Source organism: Nelumbo lutea, chromosome 8 (genome assembly GCF_056320005.1).
Source record: "Nelumbo lutea isolate HS-2025 chromosome 8, American lotus-T2T, whole genome shotgun sequence".
In the NCBI taxonomy this organism is placed as follows: domain Eukaryota; kingdom Viridiplantae; phylum Streptophyta; class Magnoliopsida; order Proteales; family Nelumbonaceae; genus Nelumbo; species Nelumbo lutea.
This window is the reverse complement of record NC_142691.1, coordinates 26,517,840-26,529,605: the sequence shown is the minus strand read 5'-3', so window position 1 is coordinate 26,529,605 and position 11,766 is coordinate 26,517,840. Positions and strand designations below refer to the sequence as shown.

Sequence of the window (11,766 nt, the reverse complement as noted above, 5' to 3'; positions counted from 1 at the left end):
CCTCAGACTATCTAGGTGTGCAAATGGCATCAATTAAACTTAATGTTGAAAATTATCTGCCATGAGCTATCTAAACGGTAGTTTACATCAAGTTTTTCTTTTCTTTCAGTGTGCCTGGTTGAGAGATTGTTGAAGGTGATGTGGAGACTGCTGCAGTGTTGACTTAACAACAATATTTTTTTGGTGGTTGATAATTCAGAATTAGAAATTGTATTGGGAAACACAATGGTAGCAACTGATGGTGGTGGTGATCAGAAATCTGATGCGATGATTTCCTCAGACTATCTAGGTGTGCAAATGACATCAATTAAACATAATGTTGAAAATTATGTGCCATGGGTGGAGGTTTTTCTCAAGGCCAAGAGGAAGGTGAAACATGTAAAGGAGGATAAACCATCAGTTGAATCCCCAGGGCTTGATGATTGGAAACAAGAAGATGCCAAAATCATGATATAGTTGTGGAATAGTATGGAACCTAAGATAAATATCAATTTTATGTTCTTAGATACAACCAATGAAATATAGGAACATGCCAAGAAACTTTATTCTATATAGTATTTCAATTTGTAGTAAGGAAATCAAACCCTAGAAGAGTATTATGCTAGTATGAATAACCTTATAAATGAACTCAATGTTTATCATCCCCTAACTCCAGATGTTAAAATTCAGCAACAACAAAGGGAGCAATTGGATATAAGTAGGTTCTTAGTGGGGTTGAAATCAGAATATGAATCGGTTAGAGCACAAATATTGGGAGGTTCTTCTCTTTATACACTTGAAAAGGTATTTGCTCGATTTCATAGGATTTCATTGAGACCCAAAGAAAATACCACAACGTCTGACATATCAATGTATGTCGTAGCAAAAGGATGTGGACGTGATAATAAAGGGGGAGGACATGCATTTCGAGAAGGCCGTGGTAGTCTCATGTTTGATCGTGGTGGTGGAAGTGGTGGAGGTTATGACTCAGGGGGAGGTCGTAGTAGAGAAAGAGGGAACACTATTAGAAAGTGTTTACTTTGCCATGTAAGCCGATTTTGAGTTTCTTTGATATTGATTTTCAAAAGTGCTGATTATTTTTGTATTAGAGCTATTATTATTCAATGCCATGTCATCCTCAAGAATCGATTTTTGGTGGATTTCCTAAAAAATCACTAAATTTGGCCAATCAAACTGAAATTTCAATGCCAACTCTTCTAACTCTGACGTGGCCCCAACATGGCAGTGATACTCAATAAACCATGGTTGATGCCAAATATCACCTTATTTTTTATATGATAATTGAACAAACATGCCACAACACTTGACAGTTGACACTATTGAAGATTGGAAACTGGACCGATAACAACTGTGGGATAACATAATGGAACTTCGGTGCTGACAGCCATTTGATCTCTCTCTCTCTCTCCATTCAATCTGACTTTTCATTAACATGTGAGCATTGCTTGACTTCTCGTTAAAAAAGGGCTCTATAGGCTTCAATTTTGATTCAGGCAATGTCGATCTCTCAAACGATTACCGCTTTGGTTCTCCTGGGATATTCCACATATAAATCTTTGAAATGGGTATGGTCAGTGCTGAGCTGTTGGATTATGAGTTTTTTTTTTTTTTTTCTGCAAATTCAAATGTTACCGTTCTGAAAATTTGACGGAGAATGAAGGGTAAGATAGTCTTTTCCATTGTATGTGCACGCACGGTGGAGTATTGACCGTCGCTCTTGTGAGTCCGTGACGCTAACATTTGTTTTATCCAAAATACCCAATGCAGGCCCCACACGACTTGCGTGTTTCAAGTGTTTGCGCTACGTCTAGAAGCTAACCGTGGTGCTAGCATTCCTTGCTCAATAGATATGTTTTTGATATTTTGCAAGGATCAGATGGCCAAAACTCTTCTAACCAGACTGTTTTTGTTGATGGGACCGTTTTAGTCGGTTCTGATCGTGCCACGTGTCGAGTTCTGGGCCCAGACCCAAGAAGTTCCCAAGTCCAAAAACCGATCTCACTTCGCCTGCGAAATGGTCTACGTCTTTCTCCTCCCTCCCTCCCTCTCTCTTTCTGCTCTGAAACGACGAGGCTTAAGCCCGGTATCTCACCTCTCTCTCTCTCTCTCTGTGCCTTTGCCTATCCCTCTATTTGTTGCTTCTGGTTATGTTTGAGATTTGTTAGGAAGATCTGTAAAGCTGAACACTGTTTTCATTTCGATGTTAATTTATACTCAAATCTGTTAGGATTTAGGATCAGATCTGCAAATATGAAAATTAAGTTTTTTTCTGTATTAATTTAGTCTCAGTGTGCTCAAATCTGTTAGATTTTGCAGCCCTTATTTGGAAATCGATATAGTTTTGATTGTATATGGTTGGCATTTGAAGGTTAAGCTGTGATTCGTGTTGAGGTGACTGGGGTTTATTGGGTAGAAATGGACAAGGAAACTGTTGATTCATCGTCTGCTCCTCCTGCTAAGGCTCCTGATGTGCAACCACCTGCAGCTTCTGCACAAGATAACTCTGCCCGTGATACGCCGCCCTTACTATCTGCTTCTGGCATATCTTCATGGGCCAGAAGTTTCAGTCTTAAAATTCCAAAGACCTCGATTTCAGGGCAAGAGGAGTCGCATACTTCAAGTTCCGCCAAGGCAACGCTTGCGCGTTTTACCAGTGGACTGGGATTGCGGTTATCCCCGAAAGCTCCTGTGGCAGATGAGAATGCTGAGGGTGCTTCCACGGCTCCTCAGACTGGTGTTCTTGAATCATTGACGAAGGGGTTGGTTGATTCGTCAAGGAGTGCAGTTAAGGCTGTGCAGGTCAAGGCTCGACACATTGTGTCTCAAAACAAACGAAGATACCAGGTAGCCTACTGCTTAATTTTTCTTTATGATTGGTGGAGGTGTCTTTTCTTTCTTTCTTTCTTTTTTTTTTCTTTTTTTTTTTTAATTTGGTTTTCTTCATACTCTATTGGAATTTGATGTATAAGTATGACCAGTGAATTTATATTTGTTAATACTTGGTTTGACTGTGGCAAACAATAAATTGCTTTCTTATATTTATTTTGCATATTTATCGAGTGTTTAAATATTCCCATTACAGTAGCTGATGCTAGTTTTTCTGATTTATTATCTACTAGGACAAACTTCTGATGTAAGACCAAATTTCAATTTATCTGCACTTTCTATATACATCTTCAGGGACATGTCTAGTCTAGGAGTTTCTAGTAATTAAGCCCAGCAATTGTAATGCATGCAAAGTATAATACGCTCTACAATTTCTCTGTCAAGCTCTGTTTAAGCATTTAGGTGCATCATTTTGTAAATCTTGTATGCACAGACACAACGATAGTTTTTTTTTTTGTGCCAGAGAAGATCTGTTTAATGGAGATGAAGAATAAGGGTAACTGGATCTTTTGTTTCTTGACTGTAACTTCAAGTTTAATTGGTATTTGGTAATACTCCAGTTTAACAGGATGGAAAACTTTTACTCATAAATATATGCTTTTACCTTACTTTGTTGTGTAGAATGTCTTTTTTACACTATTAGGAAGTGCTAATATCCTTTGTCAGTATTCAAATCCTAATCCTAGTTTGCTAAATTTTTATGGTTTCCCCTGTAGAAATTTCAGAATATAGTTACAAACTTGAAACTCCACTTTTTTTAACTAATTAGACCTTACATTTCAAGATCAGTTTTGACCCTATTTCATGCCGACTTAGTTCCACTCTTCATCCAAACATTAAAACATCATTATTTTCTCCACCCTCCCCATTCAGTCTTACATCTTTACTAAATGTCATATATTGAGAGAATTGGGAGATTTTCTGTATCTCACTGATATTGCAAAACATGGTTCTGAGTGCTCAAACTCTTCTTAGTTTCTGCTGTCCCTGCTCAAGATATTACTGTCCTGGATTTTCTCATTGTTTGATGTTATGATATAAGCAAAACTTCCATACCTGGTTTCAGGAAGGAGGATTTGATTTGGATATGACTTATATCACAGAGAATATTATTGCAATGGGGTTTCCTGCTGGGGACATGAGTTCTGGATTTTTTGGATATGTTGAGGTAAACGGTTAATGTTTTCCACTTGAAGTTTAGTTGGTTGAGTTTCACATGACCTTTATGAGACTAGGTGAGAAATGTTAATGCAGGGATTCTACCGAAACCACATGGAAGAAGTGATCAAGTTCTTTGAAACTCATCACAAGGTAATGATAATCTATTTACTTTCATCATATGAGAATTACTTATCTGTTAATTTACTTACTAGATGTTTGTTCTTTTCTTGCGAACCAACCTTTTCTTCATAGGGAAAATACAAAGTATACAATCTTTGTTCAGAGAGGTTGTATGATGCATCACTATTTGAGGGGAAGGTATGTGCCTCTTCTGTTTATTTGCTCTCCTGATTCTTGTTATAGTGTACAGGTAAAACTTTAGTGGATACCCACCGCATGGAGAAAATATCATAAGCTTCATCTTTCTTTTTTCTTTATATTGAAAAAAAAAACTCAACAACCAGAAAACCCATAACTAGTATCTATTTTATTGAAACATAGGGTTTTCTACTTCTTGTATAGCAGTTGATTGGCTCAAATTTTCTTCCTTGTTCCTACTTTTTCTTTTCTGTTATTTCTCCTATTGTCAATCAATCCTATGTTTTCTATACTTGTTTTCTTATCGGTAACTTGAAAATGTATTCCTTTAAGTGGAAAATTTTATATTTACAATGGAAATGTGCCTAGCACCCCACTGAAAACAGATCAGCATTTGCTGTCCTTAAGACTTTGGTATATGTATTTGTAACAGTCCAAACCCTTGGTTTATAACCCCATCTCTCCCCAACCTCCACCCCGAAATACACTAATTATGATTGTGCTGTCAAGTTTTTTCCTCTTGAAAATTCCAGCTGATGTGGTGCATAGGATGGAGAAACTTCAAAAAGATTTCCTTTGGGGTGGAGATGGGAGATGGGAGAGGGAATAAATTTTATTAGGAGAATTGGATTGAGGTTTGTAGACCATAGGAGTTTATAGGATCGGGTTAAGGAGGGTAAGGCCTTTTAAAAGGTTTGGTGTAGAGAAAGAGAGGGATACACACTGGAGAAGGGGTGATTTTGTTGGTAAATATGGGGTGGTTAGATTGAGTGGGAACCTAGGGAAGTGTCTTTTTATCATTTTTGATCGGTGGGAGGTGTCTTCCTTATATGGGGTATGTGTCTGGAAAGAAGTTATGTTGTTCCATCAAGACTTCAAGAATCTTACAAGTTTTTGGGGAATGGTGCAGTAGAGTGAAGTGAGGAGGTTTTGTGACCTCCATCCAAGGTTATATAGGCTTAACCCACAATATACAGATTCATCAATGCTACAAATTGAGAGGAAATCAGTTGGTGTGGTGCCTGAAGTTTAGGAGACTATTATTGGATAGTGTATCATGCTGTTGAGCAATATAGAGAAGTTAGGGTTTCAATATCAGAGAGAGAGACTTTTTTTTCTGCAATCACAAGAAACCAGATGGCATCTTCCTTTATTAAGGATATTTAGGGTAACCCTATCCCTCAAGGGTGGAGGCTTTTGCTTGGATAGTGGCAATGGATGGTATATTGACAGAAAATCATTTAAAAATTAGAGGATTTAGCATGGCTAGCATATGCTATATGAGTCTTAAAGAATAATAGAATGTGAGACATCTGTTTCTGTTTTTATCTTAAAAGTGGTTTTTCTTTACTTGAAATATGAAAAGGTGCTCTAGTTAAACAGACAGAACAACTGACAAACTTTCTGATACTTGGATAGATGCTTTTTTTTTTTTTTTGGTGCATAGGGCTACACAACAGGGGATAAGGCTGTTACAGGGTGGGAAGATCAGCGAACACCCTCGCTGATATTTTGACAAAACAAGGGACAAATAGGGAAACACAGTTCTGGGATAAACTGTAATCTTGTAGTAGCACTCATGTACTCCTTGTTATAGTTTTTATAGTTTCTGTTGTTTGGGTTTCCTGTGTTGGAGAGGAGGCATCTCGCACCTCCTCAAGGGTCTGTATTTTCCTATTGATTTTAATGAAATGTGATATTATTTATCAAAAAAAAAAAAAACAGGGGACAAGACTTGGATGGTGATGGGGCTACAAAGTCGGGGTAGCCCTTCCTCCAAACCCATAAGCCCCCAACCTGGTGAATGTGGGATTCGATCCCATCTATGCTACAAACTAGAGTGCAGCGAACTGACCAAGTGAGCCAGATGGCACCTTCAGATAGATACATAAAATAACAGTTATAGCTTCTTGGAGATAGAAACTCATATTATGTGCTAAAGAATTAAATATGACTATCTTTTATCATTTTGTAGTGCTGTTAATAATTGAAAAAGATTATATCTTTCTGGGGTTGCTTTCTTGTGCTGATCAGTCTATTACAAAAAAAAGTCACATCAGTCTTTTCCTATTTTTTAAGTCTTTCGTATTTCCAGGTTGCATGCTTTCCATTTGATGATCATAATTGCCCCCCCATTCAACTCATCGTATCATTTTGCCAAAGTGCATACTCATGGTTGAAGGAAGACATTGAGAATGTGGTCGTTGTTCACTGTAAAGCTGGCATGGCCAGGACTGGGCTAATGATTTCTAGCCTTCTTCTATTTCTGAAGGTGTGCTATGTTCCATTGCTCCTATTATCTGGCATCAGGGAAATTATGTTACTTTTATTGGCCATGTTGCTTTTTAATTTTTATTGGTCTGACAGTAGTGTTACCATATCTGCCTTTCTACTAGTTCTTCCCAACTGCTGAGGAGTCCATTGACTACTACAACAAAAAAAGATGTGTAGATGGGAAGGGGCTAGTGCTTCCAAGCCAGATTGTAAGTCAAATTATGCTATATGATAATACATATTTCAATCAAAGAACGCCTTCCACATCTATCTGATAAATAATTTCCTCTGTTAACAGAGATATGTCAAGTATTTTGAGCGCATCTTAACATACTTCAATGGGGAAAACCAGCCTGGGCGTAGGTATTAATCATCTCTGAAACTGTGTGGTGTTCAATCTTCACACGATAATCGACTATGTTTTCTGCAGGTGCATGCTTAGGGGATTTCGACTTCACAATTGTCCTTACTGGATTAGGCCCTCAATTACTGTCTCTGATCATAATGGTATAATGTGGTTTTCTTTTATTGTTGTCTTTATTCTAATGGTTACACACAGTGCTGTTGCCTATGTTTTTCTATCATTTTTTAGGCTTTAACATACTTTCTTTTTATTGGAAACGGTAAATTTCATTGAATTAGTAAAGGAATACAATGCCAATCCTCACAGCATGAGTGTTGACCCTGTATTTTCTCCCAAAAGTTACAGTACATCCCAAAAATAATTTTCCCTTTAAGTTCCTTGTTTTGCCAAAGTATCAGCCACACTGTTAGCTGACCTCCTTGTCCAAATAAAGATTACTCCCATTTCCCTTGCTAAACAATAAATCTCCCTCATTTGTTGTCTAAAAGTCCATGCCCCCAGTAGGTTTTAACATACTTTGATGGCTAACTCTATGTATTTACAGCCACCATTATACATGCATCAACTACCAAATTTTTTTCTTCTTGTATATCTGTCTTCAAAGATCTTCTATTCCTTTCTTCCATGCCCCCAACATACAACAAAAGGGATAATACTAAAATTTTTAGCCTTTTGTCTCCTAATATTTTCTCCAGATGTGAAGGAACTACTCTTTGCTTAAATGCTATGTAGAACTCCTACATTAATTCTAAAAAGTGCATTTGCTGAATAAGAGGATAAGGTTTTCCTCTTTCCTCTTGTACACTACTCATGTATTTGGCAAATGAAATCCCCTTTTCTCTCTTATTTTCAAGTGATCTAATGTTAAAATACTATCCATATCCACTAACCAAACAAAAGTTCAGCCCTTGGAGGGATGGGGTTGCCCTAAAGCCTGTATACATTGTACCCTTTTGTACGTTACTCATGTATTTGGCAAATGAAATCCCCTTTTCTCTCTTATTTTCAAGTGATCTAATGTTAAAATACTATCCATATCCACTAACCAAACAAAAGTTCAGCCCTTGGAGGGATGGGGTTGCCCTAAAGCCTGTATACATTGTCCCTTTGTCTTAAATTTCTTATCAATGTCCCATGAAAAGTCTTTACTGAAGGCATAACCATCAAGATCATACATTGGCTGAAATATTTGAATCTTTTCAAGAACTTTTCTTCAGATGACATTTTTAGAGGTTGGAGTGCCATAACGACTTCCTCTTCCTCATCTCCCTTTGTTCAAGAAAGGTGATCCCCACCTCTACCTTGTAGGGTGAAATTGAACTTTGATGGAAGATACCACACTACTTGATCACCTCTTTACTCAAAACATTGACTCTTTGGATGAGTCTTGGAAGAACCACCTTCCAAGTGAAATGAATTGGCTTTCAGAATATTGGAAGACACCAGGCTGTACATGGAATTTTTGGTCCTTTTTTGAACATAATGGTAAAAACGTTATTAAGAAAAATCGAAAACAGGAATAATGAGCTTTGTGGCCTTGGCAAAAATAAATGGTCCCCCAAGATATACTACCAGTACACACACTTGTCCAAACCTTCAAAGAAACAGGAATATTGGGCTTTCTTGTCTTTCTTGATTGGATGCAACTGTGATGGTGGGAAATGGGAAAGATATTTTGTTGATGCTGGTGGGATGGAGTGCAATCATTCTAGTAACTTTTGGTGGAATAGAACTCGTCGTGAATTAGTTTTAGTTCATCGATGCCAATGGAATGGAAACCATGAGTCGTTACTTGAGAAGCTACACTGAATCAGCATTGTCTCACATCAGTTTTCATTTCAAACTACTTGGGCGAAAAAAAAAACTGCATTTATCTTGTATTGTGGCTTTAGAAATAGGAAGATGCCAATAGAGATATTGTTTATTCACCAATTAACCGTCTTAGTTTGAGATTGTGGCTTTCAGTCCTTACTTGATGCTGAAGTCATTTTGTTCCTGTGGTTCATGAACTATTGGAAATTGTGAAGCCTGATGGTGTCATTTAATTAATTATTTATTTATGACAGGAGAACTTTAGATGATGTCTGGAAAAAAGTTTTTGTTTGAAATGTGTTTTTCTCATTGATTATTGCAAATTGAGTCTTGGTGGCGTATCTTTTATTATGACTTCTATTTGTGTCAAATATATGTTGGATGTAACTTAACTGTTTAATGCCTGTTTTTTTATTTCCCTTTATTGTAAATTCTATATGGCAGAATTTATGCCATTTTTAATTCCTCAAAAAAATTGTCATTTTTGGTGGATACACTGAATATTTTCATTGTATAGTTGAAAAACCTGTATAGCAAAGAATATTCCATAGCATAAATTGGTTATTGTTTTATGTTTATGTATGCACATGTGTTTTGAGATTCGACAATGATATTTTTCTTAATGCACAGGAGTTCTATTCTCTACCAAAAAGCACCCAAGAACTAAGGATCTGATGGTAGGCTTTTACCTGAAATTTCATTTTCTCCTTTGGATCATTGTCAAATTATGGACGTTACCTTAACATCCTTGGACTTTAATATAATATTGTTGACTAGTAGTTGAAACCTGTATGGTCCTCGTACTTATTTCCATGTATTTGTTCTTTTTTAGCCAGAAGATTTTTGGTTTAATGCACCAAAGAAAGGGATCATAGTCTTTGCTCTACCAGGGGAGACTGGTCTGACTGAAGTGTCTGGGGACTTCAAAATTCATTTTCATGACCGCCAAGGAGATTTCTATTGGTATGTGAATTGTAAGCACGTTAGCATTCATCTATATCCATATTTCCTGAAACTTTTATCAAATATAGAGTACAGAAGGGGCCATTGGCTGGTATAATGGTTAAATCTCCAGATGACAAGCATGAGAATAAGAGTGGAATCTGCGAGAAGCCACTTCTTGCAAAAAGAAAAAAAAGGAAAAAAAAAGCAAAAAAGGCCAAAGGTTTGGTCTTTACGCAGTCCATCTCTCCCAACACCCCACATAGCTTGGAAGAAAATTGGGCAATGGCTTTTTACAGGAATAAAGAGACATAATGTAATATAAAGAGAGTTAGACTGGATACGCTATTCTCCCCCCATAGTATCCTGATTAATTTATTGAGTATTCATCTTTTTGGTATTTTGTCCTTTTCCAACAATCTTCTTAATAATCTGTGGCATACTGTCCAACTTAAAAGAGTCTCCTATAGTTTAACCTGTAACCCTAGTTAACCCAAAAAAAAATAAAAAACTGTAATCCTGGTAAAGATTGGGAAAATATAAATAGATAAAGCATATAAGCATTTTTTTTTCTACCGTTTTTTCTGGTAAATCTCTAATTTTAATATTCTTTTTCTTCAACTGTGGAGAGTTTAATGTTAATAACTTTGAAGGATTAGTCTTAAATTTTCACCTTATTCTTTTGAGTTACAAGTCTTGATTTTCTCTCTCAAATTGTAACTAACGTCTCTAATTTTCCTGTTTCTTGCTTCCAGTTGGTTGAATACAACAATGACAGAAAACCGGAAAATCTTGAACACTTCTGACCTTGATGGGTTTGACAAGGTAAACAGCAGTAGATATATTTTAAGGCGGGAAAGATATTTGGGCAGTGGTTTTTCTGATACAAGTTTTCTCCCTTTCTCCTCCCTTGTTTTCTGGTTGTTTCTGTATGTCATTTGGCTATTCACGGGATCTGTACCATGCACAGAGGAAATTGCCTTCGCCTGGGTTCCAGGTTGAGGTTGTGATGATAGACTACAATGACACAATTCCTACAAAGCCAAGAACTGGAAGTGCAAGCAGGAAGTCTGATGCAAGCCCAGGGACAGGTCCTGTCCCAAGTGATGGAGGTGCAGCAACTCCCAGCGCAAATAAAGACTCTGGAAGTCCAGATAAAGATGATGTATTTTCAGACAGTGAAGGAGAAGAAAGTGGATCTTCGAAGAATAGGGAAGCTCAAGAAGTTTCTGGAGTAGGACCTGCTAGTACCACTGCCGGAGGTCCCCAGACCGGCACCACTCAAGAACAAGTAGCAGCTTTAACTCATGGGACAGAAAAGTTTTCATTAAGAAGCGAAGGACCCACACAGCAACCATCTGCAAATGAATCGAACACTGATAGTGATAGTAGGTCTGGCTTGAGCGTTGACATTCCAAAGGACTCAACAACCTCCAATGATTTCAAGGCTATTGCAGCTGATGCTTCTGTCTTTTCTTTCGGAGACGATGAAGACTATGAAAGTGAATGAACCAGGAGTGTCATTTGACAGCATTGATGCTCACAAAAGAATTTGTACAGAAAATTATTTGTAAGGATCAAACAGGCATCTTCAGATGTCCAAGTGAATATCTGCATGTATTTGTTCATTCTTAATATTGGTTGTGTATTGGGTCGGTCCCATTAGTTGGCAGATTCTCTGCTGTCTTAGTACAAAAATTTGATTTCATTTAATAGCCCTCCCTCCTTTGCAATGCTAAAGTTGTCCTTGTAGCAAATACATTTTTCTTCTTTTCTTTTTTTTTTTTTTTTTTTTGAAATTTCGAGAGAACAAGGTCTCTCCCAACAATTAAACATGTATCCATCCTCGTGGGCGTGGCATGCTTGGATAAGAAACCATGCGTAGCAATTATACGATCCTTGAAATATGGGTTGTGCTCCCCATTTCCCACAAATGGGACAGTCCACATTACGAGTGAGCAAATGGGTAAAGTTCTACCTAGAATCGAATGGAATCGATTTCGAATTGG

General features: G+C 37.3%; 1 protein-coding gene across 1 annotated transcript; it reads left to right on the top strand.

Moving 5' to 3' along the window:
• The first annotated feature begins 1,878 nt into the window (after nucleotides 1-1,878).
• Nucleotides 1,879-11,497, top strand: LOC148843546 (phosphatidylinositol 3,4,5-trisphosphate 3-phosphatase and protein-tyrosine-phosphatase PTEN2A-like). The gene is made up of 13 exons (XM_088958512.1): nucleotides 1,879-2,083; nucleotides 2,369-2,844; nucleotides 3,953-4,054; nucleotides 4,141-4,197; nucleotides 4,300-4,365; nucleotides 6,461-6,637; nucleotides 6,762-6,848; nucleotides 6,938-7,002; nucleotides 7,070-7,146; nucleotides 9,446-9,492; nucleotides 9,648-9,778; nucleotides 10,513-10,582; nucleotides 10,728-11,497. Exons 2-13 carry the CDS (start codon nucleotides 2,416-2,418, stop codon nucleotides 11,265-11,267), a joined length of 1,848 nt encoding a protein of 615 aa, XP_088814638.1. The 5' UTR covers nucleotides 1,879-2,083; nucleotides 2,369-2,415; the 3' UTR covers nucleotides 11,268-11,497.
• Nucleotides 11,498-11,766: the final 269 nt, after the last annotated feature.

Bases quoted from the DNA above. Each gene is read 5' to 3' on its own strand.
- LOC148843546 (XM_088958512.1), top strand. From the start codon at position 2,416: ATGGACAAGGAAACTGTTGATTCATCGTCTGCTCCTCCTGCTAAGGCT. The intron at 2,845-3,952 runs GTAGCCTACTGC...ACCTGGTTTCAG, and splicing joins AAAACAAACGAAGATACCAG to GAAGGAGGATTTGATTTGGA. The intron at 7,147-9,445 runs GTATAATGTGGT...CTTAATGCACAG, and splicing joins TACTGTCTCTGATCATAATG to GAGTTCTATTCTCTACCAAA.